The 25,149-nt window shown below is 38.6% G+C and overlaps 1 protein-coding gene across 1 annotated transcript in view; it reads left to right on the forward strand.

Moving 5' to 3' along the window:
- Positions 1-25,149, forward strand: part of IQGAP2 (IQ motif containing GTPase activating protein 2) — a 268,669-nt gene that overhangs the window by 233,443 nt on the left and 10,077 nt on the right. Inside the window, exons 24-31 of the mRNA XM_019728145.3 lie at positions 1,218-1,442; positions 3,013-3,153; positions 3,504-3,588; positions 4,016-4,248; positions 6,323-6,455; positions 13,454-13,556; positions 14,113-14,254; positions 23,383-23,470. Coding sequence (XP_019583704.3) covers positions 1,218-1,442; positions 3,013-3,153; positions 3,504-3,588; positions 4,016-4,248; positions 6,323-6,455; positions 13,454-13,556; positions 14,113-14,254; positions 23,383-23,470 — 1,150 coding nt within the window. The remainder of the gene's footprint in view (positions 1-1,217; positions 1,443-3,012; positions 3,154-3,503; positions 3,589-4,015; positions 4,249-6,322; positions 6,456-13,453; positions 13,557-14,112; positions 14,255-23,382; positions 23,471-25,149) is intronic.

Consider the following 25,149-nt stretch of genomic DNA (forward strand, 5'->3'; position numbering starts at 1 on the left):
AGGAAAGAAAAGTTCCAATTGGATAAATTGATAAAGATTTTAAGGAAGAGGAGTTAGTTGGCCCAAAACCTTGAAGAATGTCTACAGTTTTATAAGAAGAAATTGAAAAGGGAAATAAAGCACAACGGTGATAGAAATAGCATGGGCCAAGGTACAAGAAAAATAGATTAGTTTCACCAAGATCTGACTTAATTAGTGACTACCAGGAAATGAAGCTGGAAAGATAGTTTGGGCCAGATCATGGAAGACCTGAGGCCAGGCCCGAGTGCTGAGGCTTTTTACTTTCCAGAAAGCTGTGAAGGCTTTTAAGGATATACTGACATGACCACGTTAGGTTTTTAGAAGATTGATCCGCTGGCTGTATGTGAACAGGATGAATTGGAGTGACACAGGTCAGAGAAATGGGGAAGTAAGAAGGAAAAAGATAGTTAGGATTTTTAACACACTAAGTAGAACAGCTGGGTGAAAATGTCCAGTCGGAAACTGGAAATTCAGGACTAGTTCTTGAAGGAGATGGGGATTAGACATTGAGATCAGTTCCAGAGAGACAGTAATTGAAGTTGTGTGTGTGAATGAGGTGTGAGGGGAGAGCATGTAGAAAGTGAAAGAAGACAATTAAAATGCGGGAAGAGGAGACAGCAAAATAAACAAATGGAATTAGGTAAGGGCGAGAATGTGGCCCTCTCAGACCCTAAAGGGAAAGCAGGTGGAAACAGAAAAAGTGGTCAAGTGGGAGGAGGGTGAGAAGTTTCACAGAGGTGAAAGGGAGGAGACAGGAGTTGGCAAAAGGAAGTCAAGAAGACCTTTCTCCCCCATGTGATGTAGCGAGAAGCCACCTTGCGTAGAATTTGAATGGGACTTGAAGCAGTGGAGATAGTTCATTCAATCAAGAAAGTTATTTTTGAAATTTGGTTAACTAGAGAGGGCACAACACTTCTACAATGGCACCCAGTATTATTAGTCTTGGTCCATTTTCAGTTCATTCCTGCCTTCTAGATTGAAATTAAGGCTGAGAACTTCTTTTTAAATCCTTAAATTTCTCAAATGAGAAACACTCATGCTACCAATGATAGCTTCCTTTTAGATCACACTATCTTTGATCTTCCATGGAGGAAAATATAGCCCCACAAAGCCCTTCCTTGCCAGAGAGAATATATACTGTTTAAAACTCTATCCATAGAGACAAACCATTTTGTTTTGGTTTGGGCTTTTTGTAGGTCGAAGGTGGACCAAGTACAGGACATTGTTACTGGAAATCCTACAGTCATCAAGATGGTCGTCAGCTTCAACAGAGGGGCCCGTGGACAGAACACGCTGCGCCAGCTCCTGGCTCCAGTCGTGAGAGAGATCATCGATGACAAGTCCCTGATCATCAATACAAACCCTGTAGATGTGTACAAGGCTTGGGTGAACCAACTGGAAACACAGACTGGAGAAGCCAGGTAACAAAACCAGGAAGGTGTTGGTTTTCAGTCATGTTTTATGATCATTTTTACATGTGTATTTATATGTTCTTAAACTCTATTAAGCACTGTTAAAAGAACAAAATCTACTATACAAAGTCTGTTTTCAATCCAAGATGTTCCCTCCCTTTAACACATCATGCCTGTCACATTTTTGGACTCTTGCTCACCGTTTTTTTTGTTTGTTTGTTTTTTGTTTTTTTTTAATAAATTTTATTGAGGAATATTGGGGAACAGTGTGTTTCTCCAGGGCGCAGCTCAGCTCCAAGTCCAGTCACCGTTTTGCAGGCGACACAGCCCACCATCCCATGCAGGAGTTGAACCGGCAACCCTGGTGTTGAGAGCTTGCGCTCTAACCAGCTGAGCCATGTGGCTGCCCCCCTGGCAGCTCAGCGGCAGTTCATTGTCTTCAATCTAGCAGTGGAGGGCGCAGCCCACCAGCCCATGTGGGAATTGAACCTGGCAACCCTGTTGGTGAGAGTTTGCATTCTAACCAACTGAGTCATCCAGCCACCCCCGATTCTTGCTCATCTTGATAATACACGATATTGTCACATCTCAGTACCAGTTGATCCCCAAGGCCACAACTTCTGTAATTCTTTCCCTTGGTTATTCTTTGTGTGTTTCTAAATTGAGACCTAGAAATGGAACACACTTCTCTTCGCCAGACAGTACACACTTTTTTACACTTACTAAGTGAGTAACTTTAACGTGTGAGCATCAATAAGCCCGGTGGGATTGTCTTGTTCTAGGTGGTGGTTTATAGCTCTAAGCAATCCCAGCTTTTTATTTCCTGCAAAAAGATACCTTGTAAAATCATTAAGATATGCACAGAGAATTTCATGGGTGGTTTTCACACACTGTTTGTAATAGCAAAAGTTGGGGAAAGTCAAAATATTTAGCTTTGGGTGATTTGTTAAATAAATGTTTGTATAACACATAACGGGGTAGAAAGTAACTATTTAGAATCATGGTATACAAATATATTTATTGGCATGGAAAAATGTTCATGATGTAGTTTTCAGTTCAGTTGTAGTTTAAAAAAAGAAATGTGCAAGCATTTACACGCACAGTATCCGCATGGAATGTGTGTGTACACAAAATATATTATGCTTATGCGGGTGTGAGGCCCATATACACACATGCATAGAGGACCCAGAAAACTATGGACTAAGATATGAAAAGTTGTTGCCTACGAGTTGGTATTTTTTTCTTTAGATACATGCAATTTTTTTCTGTAAAGAACACACTGCTTTTTATCTTTTTTTTTTTTTTTAAGGGAAAGAGAAAGTTAACTGGGTCTTTGTTACCTCAGTATGCCACTTATTTTGCCAGAAGATCTCAGAGGGATAGCCTGGAATCCCCATGCTCTACTGGTGGCCGAGGGTACCATCTGGGCATGTGAGACCTCCCCTCACTTAGCTAACATTTTATCATTGGAGTCAGTGGGCAAAATCCAGTTCACTATACAAAGCTTGAATCAACTTGGCAAGGATACAAACGCTTGTATCTGAACTCCATGAATTTAAAGCCCTTGTTGTGTTTTCAGCAATCTGCCTTATGATGTGACAACAGAACAAGCTCTGACATACCCAGAAGTGAGAAATAAACTGGAGGCATCCAATGAGAACCTGAGAAGGGTCATCGACAAAGTCCTGAATTCTATCATTTCTTCCCTTGATCTACTGCCGTAAGTTGTATATGTAGCAATTTTAACATTCTTTGCTGAAAGTTCTTGAAATAATAAGTAAAATAAACCTTGGTACTGAAGGTAGGAGTTTTTCTCTCATATTTTGTTTACTATTTTGAACATTTGCTTATATTTGCATTTGAAATTCATAACTATTCTCCGAAGAGGGAATGATACAAACCAGTACTGTTACTATCATCCATGGAAGTCCTGTGATTCCGTTACCATCTCATTTTATGTTTAATTTTTAGGAAAATGCTGGGCTCTAGTTGACTGGAACAATTGCTGTGTGTTTCTTCCTCACTTAGCCTTTTTCCATTATTTTCTTTTGTCATCTGTTTTACATGTAGTTATGGATTGAGGTATATAGCCAAAGTACTGAAGAATTCGATCCATGAGAAATTTCCCGATGCAACAGAAGATGAGCTATTAAAGGTAGATTTTCAAGAGTAATCTCACCATAGCTTCTCTTGGGGGTATGAGCCAAAATTACCAACACACCATTTTGTAAGATTTCTTTTCCCCTTGTATGACTATTTATATAAGTTCAGGTCTTCTATTTCTAATGACTGTCGTGATTATTGATTATGCTGAGGTTAATTTGGAGATGTCATACATTATTGTGATTCTTTATATTAGAGCATTTTCAGGGCAATAGCATACTTTTCACCAAAAATAATTTTTTAACTATACGAGTAATATGTGATTATATTCACTACTTTTATTTCACTCCTCATTAGAATTCAAAACACAAAATAATTTGCTTTCTTGGGAAATGTCAATTAATATTTACTGTTATAAAAAAACCCAAACCCTTGAATTATCTCTCTTAAAAATAGTCTTTTCTTCTGCATCATTCCAGATTGTTGGAAACCTCCTGTACTATCGGTACATGAACCCAGCTATCGTAGCTCCAGACGGCTTTGATATCATCGACATGACAGCCGGAGGTCAGATAAATTCTGACCAGAGGAGAAACTTGGGATCAGTGGCCAAGATCCTTCAGCATGCAGCCTCCAATAAGCTGTTCGAAGGAGAAAATCAGCATCTCTCATCTATGAACAATTATTTATCAGAGACATATCAAAAGTTCAGGTGAGAGGGGTCATTACTTTTGGAGAAACTTGCAAGCTGTTGGAGAAAAATAATGTGTGTTCTGTGCCCAAAGCTGCAGTTGGGGGTGGGAGACAGGATGTCAGGTGGCTGCATGCATTTCTTCTACCAGTAGGCACTGGGGAAAGAGGAGGGAGGGATGAGCAGGCTGGGTTACTTCTATTGGTGTTGCCCATGCCACCCTCAGCCCCAGTGTCCCTGTTACATTGTATCGTCCCCATATGTATGGTTTCTGCTGTCGACAAAATGAAATATTAATCTTGGTGGTATGCTACAGGCTTATAGTAGTGAGAATTGAAAAATCAAAAGAGTTGATTTCTGCTTTGTTGAACTTAAGAGGGTTTTGTTTTGTTTTCAAGAACTTGTCCAATCAGGAAAAACTTGCCTTGTCTGCACCAAACAATAGTAGGAAATTGGGTATTCGGTTTTGAAAGGTTGGAAAAACCCAGCTTTTATATTTGTTGAGGATTATATGTGTTCTAGTCTCAAACTGCTCCTAATTATATGTGTGACACGTAAGTCTGTTGACTTCAAATGCATTTCCAAAGCATATCACTAATCATTGGACAGGGACATGAAAGGAGTTAAGTCCTGCAGAAATATTCACTCACCCGAAGCTCTCTGAGGAAGCACGTTCATCTTGGCATTCATTGTTTTCTCCTGTCTGCCATTTAGTCAGTAGGTCATAGAAGTGTGACATAAATGTGGCCTCTTTCACTCCTCACTTGGAAAATGATCATTTCCTATTCCTTGGTTTTCCTCTGGATTAGTGCTTTATCTACTGGCAAAGATAGTTCATGATTATGAATCTCTATTTGGCATGTATGGCCTCTTGTGGAAAAAAAAAAAAATCCCCAAATCCTCTTACTATAGGAAGTTGCAATTTCTCAAGCTGCTAATTTTAGGTCTTCTCACTGACTGAAAACGTAATATCCATTTCCCTGTTAGCCCTTATCTGCTATTACAGTTGCCCTTTACTTCTTTTTTTCTCACATTATTCCTATCAACCATCTATGTTCCCAACTCTTTTTCATTTCAAAAGAAACAAAACCAAAACCTTCTCCTCACCTCCTCTTAATGTCATTTTTTTTCTCTTCCACTCATATTTATCCTTTGTATAGCTCAGCAACTCATGAAAAATTATAGCCAAAAGGGTGCAGAAGACCAGTTGTCACATGGAAACATGCTCTTCCCCCGCCCCCGCCCCCCAGCATGGCGGCCTGCCATTTAACCTCCAGCCTTGGGGTGGAAAAGTAGAGGTCATTTCTGGTGTTTAAGCCTTTGTGTATAAGTCTGGTATATGAGCCTTAGGAGATATGCCAAAAATGACTTGAGGCAACTGAAACATTTACAGCTTTATAGGATATAATACCTATTCTTCCGGTGCAAAGGATCACGCTGAAGCTGTGATAGCAGCACCGCTGGCTTGCTTGGTCTCTCTGTCTAAATTTGCTATAGCTTAAAAGAGCAGACTTTTTAGAGTCTGAGTACTGGGCATTGTACACATTTGTTTATGTGTCTATCCTTAACAGCCTTCCCAGCAGCCAGCAATGGTTGTTTAGATCAACTAAGTGGAGGAGGCTTAACTCGAATTTTTGTCAAATTGGTTAACAGAACCTCTGAAGGGTTGCTGGGTACTGAAGGCCCAAGAGCTTGTGCCATTTAAAGGAGACAATTTTATTGTTTTTCGGATTGTTTTCTCTAGAAAATCTTGATTCTTACATCAAGGAACATCAACCTTGACATTTTTGCTTAAATTTCAGGGTCTATTTTTTAAATCATATTTTTTAAACAATGTGCCTATAATTTGATTATACTGAGTCACTAGCAGGGCCCTACTGCTCTCTCCATTCCTTTCTGAGGGGCTGGGTCCAGCATCTAGAAACCTGGACTCAGCTTCCACAGTTCAGAGCCAGCCTAGACGATGCTATAACAAGTCCTCCCAAGGTTTGGGGGAGAAAACAAAGAACTAGCCATCAGTCAAGATTTTCTCACTATTTATGAAGCTGTTTAACTCACAAATTTGACTGTCTTAAGACTTTTTTGTTGTTGTTAGGAAATATTTCAAAGAAGCATGTGATGTCCCTGAGCCAGAAGAAAAGTTTAATATGGATAAATACACAGATGTGGTGACAGTCAGCAAACCAGTCATTTTTATTTCAATTGAAGAAATCATCAGCACACATTCAGTAAGTGGGGTTGGAAGAGCATCTTAGCAATGGGTCCATTGTTCAGACATCTGTTTCTTGAAAATGCGTAGTCTCTCTACAGGGTTTACTGTAAGCATGTGCTAATACTCATATTCTTAATCCTAAGAAATATTTGAGTATGTATTCCCTGACTCTTACGTATTAGTAAAATTCCTTCTCAAAAACAAGGAAAGTTTACTTTTCACTATCCATTGACAGTCAGATTGTGAATGTGTGATGGAAGCCATGAGCCCTGGTATTTTTCCCCACCCACCGAGGCCACACTGCCTGAATCCACATACTCTGTCTCTCTCCATTTCAGGAATCCTCTCAGCTTTTCCAGTAACTTTCTGGAAAAATGAGAATGTTTATTCTAATATTTGGACATAAAGAGATAGGAAATAAACAGGCTGCTCAGGGTTAGGAAGAGAGGACACCCCCACCCAACAATAGCTGCCGACAAAGAATCACTGTGTTGTTCCAAAACCCCCCATTTCTTAGAAGCAGGCATTTCAGTCTGTGCAATGTTGTAATGTGTCAATCTGGTCCTCGTGCAAACATCCCCACCACCGTGAGCCATGAGCATGTATTAGGGGCCTTTTGAGGGCAGGGCAGTTTGCTTGGCATTGAGAAGCCTTATGTGGCTTTTTAATTATTTAAAGTAAAAAGGGAGGCTAAGCATGGAGAAAGTTTTTGCTTGTTTTTAAAAAACCAGTTGGAACTTATTTCCTGAAAAATCGAGGTTCTTCACAGGGAACCTTTCCAAGAATAGTTTTGGATCTTGCTACTCCAAGCCAGGTCCTGGAGATGTGTTCAGAATGTACCCAGGACCTGCAGTCTAACAAGATCCCAGGCGATTCAGATACACACTAAAGGTCAAGAAGCCCTGGTCAAGGACGCACCCAACTTCGGATGATACACACAAGTAGGAGGAAAGCAAAACAAATACACTCTTTTCAAAGGTCCTGCTCCTGGCCCCATCAAATGAGATATACTAACAAATGGCAACATTGACTGCTCAAAATTTCAGCGTTTATTATTCAGCTCTTCTAAGAAACTAAAGCTTGACTATAGGTTTGGAAGAAAGTGGATCCACTTTGAATTTCCCTCTTTCAGCGTTGGAACAGGGAACCTCCTCACATTTGCAACAAGCTCTCCAGAAGTATTGTGAGTGACCCTAAACAAAGACACATCTGAATGACCAACAGAAAGCACGAATTGGTGGATTAAACAAAGAGGCTATACTTCTTTTCTCAATAAACACCCCAAATCACAAAGAAAACATATTCAGCAGTGCATCATTTATAAAATAACTTTCTATGGAGCAAGTGGACAGATTCCTGTTTGAGCAGTGACCCATTGATCTATTTCTGTGGTAGATTATCCATTTCAAAGAAAATGTCCACATGTTGGCTGCATATTTGCTAAGGGCAGTATCCTCATGCAGGAAAAGTGCTGGAAGTTCTCTTTTACAACGAGAGTTTCCTTCCCAAGGACAGCACAGAGAAAATGTTATTGTGTTAATTTAGACTGTTACTCTCTAAGGAGAAATAGTCTGTTCCTTTTGTTAACAAAAATTGAAAACAGAATCCAATCCTGGGAAACATAGCTTGTGACTGCTTTGGAATTCTTTCATGTGTTAGGGTGGAAGCAGTTGTAATAACGTGGGAGTTGTGTAATTGTAAAGACTGTCTTGTTTACTGTCTGACTCAACTGAAGAGGTGTCCACATGCAGACACCAGCACAGCAGTAGCACGACGTGCCAAGCCTGTGGCCTGCCCCTTGTTCTCCAACAAATATGTAGAACCTCAAAATAAGCTCTTTAATGAGACCTTTTCAGGCAATTTTTATGTTCTGTAATTATCAGAATAAAGGGTAGAAACTGACCATCCTTTTCCAGGGACAGCAGCCAAATCTCTGCAGAGGACAAGATCATAAATGTATCCATCTTGCTTATTTTATTCTTGTCTCTAACTTACCTTCCCCCAAAAGTATCCTATGTACGATCCATGCAGATTTCACTGTTCTCTATATCACCTCTATTACTTATATGATGTCTTTCTTTAAATCAACTCATCCTTAAAAGAAAAAGGAAAGTATATATCTTTGCTTTAAAACAAAATACCCCTGGCATGCCTTGGTGGAAGAACTGGTATGCCTTGCAATAAACAGAAACTTTACAAGTAAATAAGTATAATGAAAACTGAGTAGTTGGATATAGTTGTTTCCTTGAAGCAATGTATCTTGAGGCCTCCTCTCTGTTTCTTAAAAACCCAATTAGCAAGTGTTAGCAATGTGAATGAAAATGCAGCATTAAACAGATACTCTCTCCACCAATCTTAAAGATTAAAAGAGAATGGAAAAGGAAGTACACTGAAGGCAGTGTAAAGCTAGCGTAAGGATAGACATACCAATCAATGGGCTAAAACTGAGAGTCTAGAAATAAACCCTCAAATTTATGGTCAATGTTTTTTCAACAAAATGCTAGAACAGTTCAATGGGAAAATAATAGTCGTTTCAACAAATGGTGCTGGGGGCAACTGGAAATTCCCGTGCCAAGAATGAAGTTGAACCCCTTCCTTCAACCCTACACAAAAATGAACTCAACATGGATCAGAGACCTAATGTAAGAACTAAAAGTATGAAACTCTTAGAAGAAAATATAATACCGTGTTTCCCCGAAAATAAGACCTACCCAGACCATTAGCTCTAATGCGTCTTCTGGAGCAAAAATTAATATAAGATCCGGTCATATTATATTATATTATATTATATTATATTATATTATATTATATTATATTATATTATATTATATTATACCATACCATACCATACCATACCATACCATACCATACCATACCATACCATACCATACCATACCATACCATACCATACCATACCATACCATACCATACCATACCATACCATACCATACCATACCATACCATACCATACCATACCATACCATACCATACCATACCATACCATACCATACCATACCATACCATACCATACCATACCATACCATACCATACCATACCATACCATACCATACCATACCATACCATACCATACCATACCATACCATACCATACCATACCATACCATACCATACCATACCATACCATACCATACCATACCATACCATACCATACCATACCATACCATACCATACCATACCATACCATACCATACCATACCATACCATACCATACCATACCATACCATACCATACCATACCATACCATACCATACCATACCATACCATACCATACCATACCATACCATACCATACCATACCATACCATACCATACCATACCATACCATACCATACCATACCATACCATACCATACCATACCATACCATACCATACCATACCATACCATACCATACCATACCATACCATACCATACCATACCATACCATACCATACCATACCATACCATACCATACCATACCATACCATACCATACCATACCATACCATACCATACCATACCATACCATACCATACCATACCATACCATACCATACCATACCATACCATACCATACCATACCATACCATACCATACCATACCATACCATACCATACCATACCATACCATACCATACCATACCATACCATACCATACCATACCATACCATACCATACCATACCATACCATACCATACCATACCATACCATACCATACCATACCATACCATACCATACCATACCATACCATACCATACCATACCATACCATACCATACCATACCATACCATACCATACCATACCATACCATACCATACCATACCATACCATACCATACCATACCATACCATACCATACCATACCATACCATACCATACCATACCATACCATACCATACCATACCATACCATACCATACCATACCATACCATACCATACCATACCATACCATACCATACCATACCATACCATACCATACCATACCATACCATACCATACCATACCATACCATACCATACCATACCATACCATACCATACCATACCATACCATACCATACCATACCATACCATACCATACCATACCATACCATACCATACCATACCATACCATACCATACCATACCATACCATACCATACCATACCATACCATACCATACCATACCATACCATACCATACCATACCATACCATACCATACCATACCATACCATACCATACCATACCATACCATACCATACCATACCATACCATACCATACCATACCATACCATACCATACCATACCATACCATACCATACCATACCATACCATACCATACCATACCATACCATACCATACCATACCATACCATACCATACCATACCATACCATACCATACCATACCATACCATACCATACCATACCATACCATACCATACCATACCATACCATACCATACCATACCATACCATACCATACCATACCATACCATACCATACCATACCATACCATACCATACCATACCATACCATACCATACCATACCATACCATACCATACCATACCATACCATACCATACCATACCATACCATACCATACCATACCATACCATACCATACCATACCATACCATACCATACCATACCATACCATACCATACCATACCATACCATACCATACCATACCATACCATACCATACCATACCATACCATACCATACCATACCATACCATACCATACCATACCATACCATACCATACCATACCATACCATACCATACCATACCATACCATACCATACCATACCATACCATACCATACCATACCATACCATACCATACCATACCATACCATACCATACCATACCATACCATACCATACCATACCATACCATACCATACCATACCATACCATACCATACCATACCATACCATACCATACCATACCATACTGGTCTTATAGTAAAATAAGACTGGGTCCTATATTAATTTTTGCTCCAAAAGATGCATTAGAGCTGATGGTCTGACTAGATTTTATTTTGGGGGAAACACAGTAGATCTTTGGGACCTCAGATTAGGCACTGGTTTCTTAGCTATGACATCAAATGCACAAGAAGCAAAAGGAAAAACAAATGATGCATTGTATCGCATCAAAATTAAAAACTTTTGTGCTATAAACAGTGCCATCAAGAAATTGAAAAGACAACCAAGGAAATGAGAGAGAATAATTACAAATAATATATCAGATAAAGGACTTGTATACAGAATATACAAAGAAAACCTACAATTCAACAATAAGATAAATAATCCAGTTTAAAAATGGACAACTGTGCATCAGTGAACACAATGAATAGAGTAAATAGGCAACCTACAGAATGGGAGAAAATGTTTGCAAATCATATATATGGTAAGTAGTTGATATCCAGAATATAAGTGGCTGATAAGCACATGAAAAGATGCTCAATGTCATTAGTAGTCAGAATGTAAATCAAAACCACAGTGAAATCAACTTCATGCCCATTGGGATGGTCAGAATAAAAAAGCCAGGTAATAACAAATGTTGGCAAGGATGTGGAATAACTGCAACTCTCATATACCGCTGGTGAAAATGTAAAATGGTACAGCCACTTTGGGATTCAGTTTGGCAATTCCTAAAATGTTAAACATGGTGCAGCAATACCACTCCTGGTATGGATGGACTCAAGAAAAATGAAAACGTCTGTTCACACAAAAACTTGTACATGAAAGTTCATAGCGTAATTATTCATAATAGCCAAAAAAGTGGAAACAAATGACCATCAACAGATGAGTACATAAAGTGTGATATCTCCATATAATGGAATACTATTTGGAAATAAAGAGGAATGAAGTACTGATTCATGCTACAACATGGATGGACCTTGAAATCATTATGCTCAGTGATAGAAGCCAGTACAAAAGGCTACACATTGTATGATTCCATTTACATGAAGTGACCAGAACAGCTAAATCTATAGAGACAGAAAGCATGAGAATCGTTTCAGGGGCTAGGAGGAATGGGTGATGGGGAGTGACTGCTAATGGGTACAGAGTTTCTTTTAGAGTGATGAAAATGTTCTGGGATTCGGTAGTGGTGATGGTTGCACAATTCTTTGAATATACTAAAAATCAATCACATCATACATTTAAATGAGTGAATTTGATGACATGTTATATCTACATAAAGCTTTTGAAAAAAACAGATTGAAAAATGAAAAAGTTTCATTGATCGTGATTCAGAGTGTTATAAGATAGTTACTCAGAACAACTAATGTTATATTTCCTATTGACCAAAGGTACCAGTGCCATACTTTGGAAATATTGTTTTAATTCTAAGTGCAAACAAAAACAAATGTGTTGTCCTTCACAGTTTTGCCATCCAGTGCTATTGCTCCTCCGGAGTTAAGAATGTTTCCTCTCAGACCTGGCAAAATACCCGAGCAGTGTTACTCACCTCTGATCCTTTTTGGGGGGTGGTGAAAAGGGAAACCAGCTGGTACATCTAGGTCTCAGGCCAAGGAACCAGATCGGCATTTCTGCCACTCCTACTCATCAGAGATCTTCAATGCCAGAGAGCTAATAGTGGTGATTTTTTAAAATAGCTGGAGTATTTGATTACTGCATAATTTTTCTCTGAAGAGATATGGAAATGCCCTTCCACTTGTCTACCAGTGTTAACCAAGAGACTTCTGACTCCTACTAGACTCTTTTCCCCCAACTTGGATGTTTTTCTATAAAGTGGAGTGGAGCACGGGGTTAGGCGGAAGAAGGCTGCCCCTAGCAGATCTTGCTGAAAGAGGGTTTATGAGCACCTCTCACAATTTCTTAATGAAGAGTAGGCACTTCCCTCGACGATGAAATAAAAACTGTGTCTCTCTCTGAGCGCTCTAATTTTAATAAATGTCAGACTTGTATTTAAGATTCAAACAATATCAGAAGAAAATTATGAAAAACGGAAGGGAACTATGTAAATATGGTAGCAGTTGAGAGTTTACTTTTATCTTTGTGTGTTACTTTCTATACAAAGCTCTTGTTGGAGCACCAGGATGCGATTGCACCTGAAAAACATGATTTACTGAATGAACTGCTGGAATTGCTGGGAGAAGTACCTCATGTGGAATCTTTTCTTGGTAAGAGCTTGTTCCTTCTACTTACCTTCTGGGTTGTATTTAGTAGTTTGGTTAGTTGGTTGGTTGGTTTTCCTATCCCAGGTCAAAATATTTTTGGAATTTGCTACCTAAGCTTATTTAAAGGATAATAAGTACAGTAGCCACTTCCTACATTAAAGGTTCTGTAATTCGTACTGTCCTAGATTGTGAAACACTTTGATATTCTTGAAGGTAAGCTCTAGATACATCAAAAAAGGATTTGTCAACCTATATTATAAACAAAGAAAAGAGCCAAACTTACTAGAAATTTCTTGCTGTGTTCTCTAAGGATTTCAGCAGTTCTCTCTTTTAGTAATTTTTTCCGATTTTAAATATCTATGCCCCATGTTATTTTAATGTTTAAATCAAAGATGTTAAAAGCCACTTTAAGTATATTGGAATGCATTTCTTTTTTTATGAAGACTATGATCTCCTGTCCGACTAGTGAGCCTATCTTTCCCACAGAACCTTTATCTTCCATTGTTCATGAACCATCACAATGAGTGAGTTGGGAAAATAACAGTGTTTTCTTCTACAGGGGAAGGAACCATTGACCCCAATGATCCTAACAAGGCAAATACACTAAGTCAACTCTCAAAGACTGAGATTTCCCTTTCCTTGACAAGCAAGTACGACTTAAGGGATGGTGACGCCATAGATGGCCAAAGACTCATGATAAAGTAAGTTTGGGGCTTAAAGGGCACATATCTCTAATTAAGCATCGTAAACTGTGCAAATTCAAATAAGGCTTAAATCCCTAAAGAATTCATTTTAAAATGTTTAAATATTGAAATGCATTCTGTTTATCCATCAAATATCTAACCAAGCAAAGGATAATAGACTATAATTTAAGAGGGAAGTAAACATCATAATAGTTTATATAGCCTAACTTGTATTTTAATTTTTCCTGTTGTATTATGATTCCTTTAAGAAATGAAGTGACTAACTCAGCCTGTGAAAATCCTTAGGTAACTCAAGGGAAATATCTGTTTCAGAGTGGTCAAAAGATTTGAACCAAATTTAATTTGTTGTATAAAATGGTAATGTAAAAGGCACACACATTGTGATAAGACATAATGCTATCATCTGATTTATTACCTTTTTTCCTATTAAAGTAAGCCTGGATATGTTTACCAGCTTTGACTTCATTTATACCTTACTTCCTGCCCCCAAAGATTTCAAATGAAGCATTCACATTTTCAATTAATAGAGTATTTTTACTATCAAGGCCACATGGATATTTCATACCGATTCTTTACACACAGAGCAAGAAAGAATGAGATCCATGATACCATCATAAATTAAAACACCATATGCCAAAAACACTGCCGCACCAAACAATACAGTTTTTAAGAACTTATATAAATACGAGGATGCATATTAGCACATTAGAACAGTTGTGTATTGGGATGAGATGGAGAATGGAAATGGGAACTGGAGACAAAAGGGAATAAACGTGTATTTAAATAGTACTTCACACATCACTTCCAAGCTACACGTCCTGAATTCTGAGGTTATTTTCCTTTGTGACAAGAACGTTCTGTTTCTGCCACTGACGTGCTTGAGACAGACTCATTTCCAGTTGACGTTTTTTTCCAGATACTCAGTCACCCATGAAAAAGCCAAAAAAAAAAAAAAAAAAAAGCTTACTCATTGTGCTATGTTGTGACATGTGCTGCTTCCATTAGGCTTATTTATTTTGTCCTCAGATTATCTAAGGCTTCATTCATTCATGTAGCAAATATATGAGTACCTACTCTGTGTCCACGGCACTGGGCTTGATGCTGGAGAGACAGCGGCAATGGTCCCCGCTTTCCAGTGATCTAAAATATTAACGATGGACAACGCAGGACAGTGGACCAGGGGCATGACTTACACACAACCTTGGCCTCAGAGAGGTCGAGGGCAGTTCTTTTAGACGACTGATCACCTAGTCAGATTGAATTTGCAGAGCGAGGACTCAGGACAGGGCAACAAAGCAAAGGGCGAAAACTGTGCAGTCCTCTCCCTGCATTCCTCTGAGCAATTGCCAATTATTAAGGTAACTGGAAATATAGACTGTGTAGTTCCGCCATGCAAATTAAATTAAATCAAGTATCCTATGATCTCATAAGCTTTGTCCTTGGGAGTAATGAGAGAAAATGTTTCCATAATTGTTTTTCTCTGTTCTTGGAACATCATTTTCTAAACGCAGTCAACTCAGATGTCTGCATTGATGGATGGAAATCACAATTGGGGTAGTCTAAAATATCAAATAATTTGAATGTCACATACATTTATGCTTATTTCTGAACGTGAGTCTCCATGGTTCTGCAAAGCTTTGGAATTCACATTTTTAAAGCAAAACCATGAAAGTCAGGCGTGGGGTGGCCAGTTAGCTCAGTTGGTTAGAGCGCGGTGCTCTTAACGACAAGGTTACCAGTTCGATCCCCGCATGGGCCACTGTGAGCTGTGCCCTCCACAACTAGATTGAAACAACTACTTGACTTGGAGCTGGTGGGTCCTGGAAAAACACACTTAAAAAAGTAAATAAAAGTTTTTAAAAAAGAAAAGTCAGTCGCATTGGGCAGTGATGTGTCTTATCCAGGGAAACCTGGGCATTGTTCTACTTGTCCCAGCCCTTGCATGTCTCTCTCCTAGCTCCCCACTGTGTGCTGGAAACAGTCTACCCCTTTCATCTCCCTACTAAGGAGAAGCCAGCCAGTAGTTCTATTTTTATTTTTTTATTGTGGTAAAATACACACAACATAAATTTACCTTTTAAAATTTAACATTTTAACCTTTTACAGTGTAGCATTCAGTGGCATTTTAAAGTACCTTCAGAATGTTGTGCAACCATCGTTACTATCTAGTTCATCACACCAAAAGTAAACCCCATATCCATTAAGCAGTCACTTCCCAATATCTTTGGGGCATCTTTCCAGCCCCTGCTCCCCAGTCCCTGGGAGTCACTAATCTGCTTTCTGTATGTATTTGCCTATTCTGGAAATTTCACATAAATGGACTTTCGTATACAATATGTGGCCTTTTGCATCTGGCTTTTACTCAGCATAATATTTTTGGCTGAATAAGATTCCATTGTATGGGTATTCCACATTTATCATGTCTATTTGGGTTGTTTCCATGTTTTGACTAATGTGAATATTTGACTAACGCTATGAACATTTGTACAAGTTTTTATTTGAACACCTATTTCAAGTTCTTTTGGGTATATACCTAGGAGTGGAATTACTGGATCATATGGTAATTCTATGTTTAGCTTTTGTGAGGACCTGCCAAAATTTTTTCCACAGTGATAGTACCACTTTATATTCTCACCCACAAAGTATGAGAGTTTCAATTTTTTCACATCTTCACCAACATTTTATTTGTTTTTCCTTATAGCCATCCTAGTAGGTATGAACAGTAGTATCTCTTTGTGGTTTTGATTTGTATTAGCCTAGCGATTAATAATGCTGAACATCTTACTATTTGTTTGTCAGCCATTTATGTATGTTTTTTATAGAAAGGTCTATTCAAGTCCTTTGCCCATTTTTTAATTGGATTGTTTGTCTTTTTGTTGCAGAGTTGTAAGAGTTTTTCATATATTCTGGATAGTAAACCCCTATCAGATATATGATTTGCAAATATTTTTACCCCTTCTGTGGGTTGTCTTTTTATTTTCTTGGTAATGTCTTTTTCTGCCCAAAAGTTTTTTAACCTGATGAAGTCCTGTTTATCTATTTTTTGTTGTTGCTTATACTTTTGGTGTCATATATAAGAATTCATTGCCAATCAAAGGTCATGAAGATTTACTTCTATGTTTTCCTCTCAGAGTTCTATAGTTTTAGCTTTTACATGTAGGTCTATGATCACTTTTAAGTTAATTTTTGTATATGGTGTAAGGTAGGGGTCCAACTTCATCCTCTTGCATGTGGATATCTAGTTATTGCACCGTCATTTCTTAAAGAGACTATTTGTTTTTCCCACTGGTCTAGGCACCCTTGTCAGAAGCCAATTGACCATACATGTGTGGCTTTCTAGATTCTCAACTCTATTCCACGGGTTGTATGTCTGTCCTTGTGCTAATAGCATAATGCAGTGATCACCATAGCTTTCTAATGAATTTTGAAATTGGGAAGTGTGAGTCTTCCAACTTGTTCATTTTCAATATTCCTTTGGCTACTTGGGGTTCCCTGCAATTCCATGCGAATTGTAGGATGAACTTTTCCATTTATACAAAAAAGGCTGTTGGTCTACTGCCTGATAATTCACTGCTTTCCTAGACCTCTGAGGTCCAGAAAGCCCTCCGGTGGGTACTCTTCAAGGTCCTGCTGTCAACAGAGTGCTTTCCTAAGCAGCTCAGTGATCAATGGGAATAACCACTTGAAATGAAGATTTACCAAATAGCCTTCCCGGAAAGTGGAATTTCGGTATTGCCCCAAAGATTCAATAGCGTTAGCTCCAGATGTTAGGCAAGATTTAACTTCCAAATAAGTTATACTTCAAGTATACATTTTAAAATCTTGCTACTAACAAAATTATAAAATGTGTCATTGACAGGGAGCTTGGAGACCATTTAGTCTGAGTCTTTATCTTTGAGGTGAGGCAATTAAAGACTAAAATTATGAGAAGCAAATAGCTAGTATCTAACATGCTTTAAATTCATGTCATGTACCATTGATATTCCATTAATACACACTTTGAAATACTGATTTATGGAGATGACCTTCTTCCAAGCTAATAAACCAAATTCCTAACACAAACATACCGTATAGCTTTTGAGACCCTTCATTAGAGAACCAGATTTAACCAAACTAAACTCAGACGATGCCTTTCAGAAGTTACTATGAAGTGGGTAATCATGGAATGCAGAGTCATTGGGACATGAAAATACCTGGCTTTTCTCTATCAAAGAACTATTTTGCTTCCTTATTAAAGGAGTTGTGTTATCAACTTTCAGAAATGCCCCCATGATTAATTACAGAATCATTAGCTCCCCAGTGATGAGTATCTCATCTTCATGGGGGTCCCTACAGTAGCAAAATTTGAGGCATTGTTAATCCCTATGCTTGTAAATTTAATTCCATGCTAGTTTCGTAATTCTTACTAATTAGATGAATATGGATATGATAATGATAGGAAACATCCAGTGCTTACCATGTGCCAGGGACTGTCCAATAGATACAGAGAATAGCATTTATGTCATCTAATACTCTCAGAAGGCAGAGGTTATTACCTATATTTTACATATGAGGAAACCAGGCACAAAACAGACAACAGCCCTTTTCTGGGAAGTGTAGTTAGTAAGTGGGGCATAGATTCAAACTCAGAGGATCATAAATCTTCCATGGCCTACACTCTTGATCACAAGGTTTTGCAACTCATGGAGGGCAAGGTCATTGCTCTTTGTACTCTTAAGAATCTTAGAATAAATAATGAGAATGATACTGTGTTTCCCCGAAAATAAGACCAGGTCTTATATTAATTTTTGCTCCAAAAGACGCATTAGGGGTTATGTTCAGAGGATGTCATCCTGAAAAATCATGGTAGGGCGTCTTTTCCAGTTAGGTCTTATTTTCGGAGAAACATGGTAGTCGAGCAGTTAGTGCATATAACTGATGCTGGGGCATCTATCTAGGCCACAGAGAAGGAATGACTGACAGATATGAGGGGCCTAAAGGCACATATTGGAGCAGGGAGGAGCATTGTATTTCTGTTTCCCTTCTGTATGAGTATGTCTATGGAATAGGAAGCTTCAGGCTGGGTGATTGCCATTTTGCCAATACTACCAAGCATGGTGCTATTAAAAGAAGAGGCAGAAAAAGCCTGGTTGAACTGATTCTGGGTGATGAACACATACTGCAATATATAGATGATGTGTTATAGAAATGTACGCTGGAAAACCTACATAATTTTACTCACCAATGTCACCCCAATAAATTTAATAAAGGGGGGAAATTCAGTCTGGTTGAAGAGTCCTCGGAAGACCTGGGATCACAGCCTCAATCTGTCACTTATTAGCCATAGGAGTCATCTAACCAGTTTTCTCGTCCATCAAACGGAAAAGAGAGGAGAGGGAGTGGGAGGGGGAAGGGCTATGATGAGCAAATGAAGTCATATATTAACACCTTATGAATTAGAAAGAATTAGAAAGAACTATGTAATTGTAAATCTTACTGTAACGCATGATTCAACTTAAAATATGTGATCCTTATGGCCTTTATTAAGCCTGTTTTTCTACAAAAGTATGTGTGTTTAAGTAGAAGGCAATATTTGTGGTTTTTAATCACACTTAGCTGCCTGAGTGCTTAAGTTGTCATCTGTTAAGAATTTTTTCCTATCACATGATTCAGTTGAGGCATCCATCATCTCAACTGAGAGACTTCCTTGCTTTTGGTCCAAACTGGCATGAGAACTAAATGGCTAAGGTGATATTTGAGGTAGAGTGACAAAAATATATAAGCATGTTATTAGAATTTTAAACAACTGGAAATATTCCTTAGCTCCCATGTACACAAATTTCTTTTCGACTTTGAGTACACACACTGTAAAGCCGATGATGGGGGTAGGGGGTGCGAGGGGGGGGTCCTCAGGAATGCTACTACTGGTCAGAGTGTAGTAACAGATGCCATATGAGTGGAATGGCCAAAACTAAGGGGCCACAGCCATTTACAAGCACCATGTGGTCTCATTTACTGACAGTGGGATTTGAGCACAGCTATGATGAATAAACTCCCTGGTGCATTTCTTTTTGTTTTTCTTAATTCTTCCTCCGAGTTAGAGATACCTCCATTCAGCTAGGGCAACAGAGTCCTTGTTTTTATCAGCCTGTCTTACATGTGGTTAGAACAGTCACAGGGTCAATAGTCTAATCAGTATTTATGCTGGTCAGGCCACATACAGAATATTCTGTCAGCATTGGGGTGGGGAGGGGGATGTCTTAAGGTCACTGGCAAACAAATGTGAGCAGGACTATGAACTCTCTTTAAATCTTATTGTGAAGAGTCTTCAGGAACTGAGGGGTTTCACTTGGAAAAAAGAAAGGTGGTGGAAGAGGGGATGGGGAACAGTTCTGGCACCCCTGCAGGTTACGAGGGCTGATGATGTGGAAAGGGCATTCAACTTGTTTTCTGCGCCTCTAGAAAGTAGAGTGTAACCTTGGTGTAACCATTGAACTTCTTAGGTCTTAGTGGCCTCGTTTGTAAAATCAGGGATTGATTGGACTGTTTCCCAAAGGTCCCCCTAGTGCTGAAGTCCTGTGACTAATTGGGCCCAGTGAGTGGACATCACTGGAAGGCAGACCTCTTGGGAGTGAGTCTCCCATTTAGGAATGGAATGTTCCAATGGTGCCCTCGCCAAAGAAAATGTAATGTGAGCCACACACGTGATTTAAAATTTTCTAGAAGCCACATTTTTAAAAAACAGGTACAGTTAATTATGTTTTATTTGGCCCAATATATCCAAAATGTTATCATTTCAGTATGTAATTAGTGTAAAAAAATTATTAATTAGATATTGTACATTCTTTTTTCATACTAAGCTTTCAACATGCAGTGTGTGTCTGACACTTCCAGCACATGTCACTTTGGACTAGCCATGGTTCAAGGGCTCAGGTGCCACCTGTGGCCAGTGGCTGCCATCTGGGGCAGCACAGCTTCAGTGAACATGTGAGTGCTTACCACATGTCAGGCGCTAGTGAAAGGCTTGACATGCATCTTTTCATTGAGTCCTTGCATCAGTCCTCAGAGATGCCCATTGTATAAATAAATAAATAGACAGACAGACAGACAGACAGACAGACAGACAGACAGACAGATAGATAGATAGATAGGAAAACCTATCGGGATTATTTCATTTACCCACGTCCACACAACCAGTAAAGCAACAGGAGTCCCAGTTGGACCTCAGATCCGTCTGACCCCAATGTTCTTAACCACTAGGCATGCTGCAGGGGGAGGCAGTGAGTTCCCTGTCCTGAAACTGGATAGTTACATCCGCAGGATGTCTGGGATAGAACTTTGGCGGTGGGTTCCACAGGCCTGACATAAAGTAGAAATCCAAGGAAAGAGGATGTATGGGCAGTTTATTCTCCAGCAACTGCCGAACAAATAAGCATTCTTTGTCCCTGGCAGGGCACGCTTTAGTAACCCCAGTCATTTTGGTCATCAGATAGCTTCTCTAAAGAGATGAGCTGGGACTTTCTTAGAACACTATCATAAGTAGTTCCTAGAATATTATTTCAAATAGGAACAGTCACCATATTTACATTTTTTAAAATCATCTAAAGCTTTTATTTTTAACTCGATGTTCCTGTTTAAATATATTTCTAATGATGATTGGAGGAAGGGGTTGTGTGGGAAGGAAACGATACTTGGCTCTCTAAGCCACAGCCCCCTTAGGAAGAGTGCCATCTCCTGCACGGCTATAATTAGCTGGGTGCGCACCTTTGACTCCTGGGCGTATTTATCTGTGCATTCCCAGACAGCCCGTAAATCCCCAGCAGTGAAGGGTCATGAGCCAGAGGACATAGTTGTGATCATTCTTCTCATACAGACTTGCAATAAATAAGTGAGAAAAATAATGTTTGCAGATGGTTTGTTGGATTTTATCCTCTTTTCAAAAATAATATTTTGGGAATTAACTTGGAGGGTTTCTTCTGTCATTTGGGAACAATGTTTTGTTTTCATTTTCCAATTTTCATACTGAGCAAACATTTCCTGCTGTAGCTGAGGAAGAAATTCATCATCCAGTGATACCCTGTAATGCCTTTGAAAGAACCGAGGTTAAATACAACAACAGAACTATAATAAAAGTGAAACTTCAGACAGTGAATAGACATGTTTATAACTAAGGCAACTTCTGTTTCCTTTTTTTTCAGAAGGAAATCTATCGTCAATAATACTGTTCCTACTTATGTAAAAGTGAACAAACTTGACCCTTTGTCTTTTATGTTACAATCTTTTAAATAATTATATAACCTGATCTTTAATTAGGAAGGGGGTGGCTGATTACCATAAAGAACATACAGGATATAAATAATAAATGTCTAACTATTACATAGTTTTGTACACCTGAAACTAATTTTTTTTAAAAACCACATAGGGGAAAATACATGGTTTTAGCACTTCCAGAGGAGTTTCCCCAGCTCATAACTTTTTACTGAGCCACTCTTCTATTCTCTCCCACCTGATGTCAGGGACCCAAAACAATCTGTTAGTTCCTCTGCCACATGCAAGGTTCTTAGACACCCATCCTCTTAGCTGCCGTGTTGGCCAGCCACCAAAGCTCCACAGTCCACCCGGGAATTCTACTTGTACTCGCCTTCCAACTGTTTCAGAACTTTCTCAGAGCAGGAAAGCTAACAGTTGGTTTGGATCCTAAAGTCTTATGATATATTAAACAGGCTCAGAAGTTTAAATGTTAAAGTCAGGAAAGGGGGATTATTAGATATCATTCTTGTACCCTCTACAGTAGCAGGCCAAATGGGCAGGACTTGTCCCTCCTGCTCATCAAAAAGTAGTCTCAGTCCAAAAAGAAGAAAAAGTATTTAGATAAGGAGCCTTATGGCATACTTGTGCCTGTGTTACTGACAATGTAATCCTACCACATCAAGCATATAAAACCCAGACTTCAATTATCAAGCATTCACAAACTTGCAGGAGCCTTCGCACAGATGCAGTAAATTTCTGCAAGACTGTTTTATTTTAAGGGATTATCTTTGAAGCTTCATTTTTGTATGTGTTTGTACACTCCCTCAGGAGAAGCAGACTGTTGTACGTCAGGACTGCTGTCTGAAAGTCTGTCTCTTCTTTCTCTCTTTTGTAAGGACCAAAAAGCTGATAATTGATGTGATCCGGAACCAACCAGGGAACACACTGACAGAAATCTTAGAGACACCCGCAACTACACAACAGGTAATTGGTCTTTGAACATAAAATAGTAAGTACCGTAGATATGAGTTGACTTTATCAATCTTCATGCCAAATGTTTACTGTTATCTCAGAGAAACGATATCTAATGTAGTTTGAAAGTAAAGACTTTCATCTATTACTCTGGGCAACTGAGTTTGGCTCTATATAAAATCCGTATGGAGTATCAATGGAAATGAAATAGAAAATGCAGCACCAAACTCAAATGCTGAACGTAGTTTTATCCTAGACTAGGACAGTAGTTCTGGGTCTTTCAAAGCCTCTGGATATTCATCACAAACTTTATCAGTCAGAGGATGGGTAGATAATTCAGTTAAGAGACAGTTCTGGTCAACAGGATGTAGAAAAATACCTTTCATGTTTTACGTATTTCCTAACTTGAAGAAACGAAGAAGTGTCTCCCATTAAAACTGTTTTCTAAATGCTTCAGAAGCGACTGTCTTGAGTCTATTGGGTCAGAGCACCACTCTCCTGGTGTAACTAACTAAAGTTTCATAACAATCTTGCATTAAACTTTTTATCAACATCTTTTAAATTGCATCATGGTTTAGTTCGTTCTGAATTAATTTCAATGTTATTGCGTTAGTATCAATAATTGCCACTTCTTAAAGTTAACAAAATTATCTAATCAGTTACTTCTTAGCAGAGCTACACATAATTTTCCTGAATCATTCTTAATTTAATTGGTTGCCAAGAAATCATTCTGTCCTAGTTTTCCATTTAAAAAACATAAAATAAAACCAAGTTGTCTGATATTTATTAATGTGTGAATATTTTTTAAACAAGGTAGGTAGAATATCCTACGAATTAAGGACGAGAATTTTAGTCCTTATTGATATTTTATTTTTCCCCAAATGTAGCATAGTCGCTAAGAACACAGACTTCCGAGATAAAGTGTAGCTCTGCACCTCCTAGTTATGTAATGCTAGGCACTTAGAAATATTTCTGTGCCTAGGTTTCCTCATCTGTAAAATGGGAATGATAATAATGGTACCCAATTTACAGACAGAAATAAATGAGTTAAAATATGTTAAGAGGGTAGAGTAATACCTGGCACATATTAAGTACTCAATAACGTTGGCGGCTGCTGCTAGTACTATTATTGTTTACTGCTGACCGGGTAAACTGTTCCTGCGTCCATGATGTTGACCTGTCCATCGTGTGTCAGATAACATTTGTACCTTAGACTTTATGTGTCAGTCAATTGTCTAGTACAATGAAGTGGGAAGATCACCAGTCTCTCTTTATTACTATTCTTTTGAACAAACTATCCAAATTGTATCCATTAATTTACTCATCATTTATTTGGGAACTTATTATGTGCTAGAATATTCTTATTCCCTTTGGTTCAAAGAAACCCTGTCAAAAAATTTTATTCATTCATTTACTCATCATGTATTTGGGAACTTATTATGTGCTAGAATATTCTTATTCCCTTTGGTTCAAAGAAACCAAATCAGTTTGAGACTGATTCCTTTATCAGAACAAAGGTCTCTGCAGTCTGGGCTTATGAATCTCCATACATGTGGCTGATATGTGAGAGTTTAGTTGGGTTCTGGATGTTCAGGGTTGTCATAGCCAAGGTTTAATGGATAATCTAGTTTTAGTTTCCTCAATGGGACTATCCAGGAATTGAAATCTTTCCATCCAGGGAATTAGAAAAT

The sequence above is a fragment of the Rhinolophus sinicus genome, chromosome 3 (genome assembly GCF_057876585.1).
Source record: "Rhinolophus sinicus isolate RSI-liver-muscle chromosome 3, RSI-T2T, whole genome shotgun sequence".
NCBI lineage: Eukaryota > Metazoa > Chordata > Mammalia > Chiroptera > Rhinolophidae > Rhinolophus > Rhinolophus sinicus.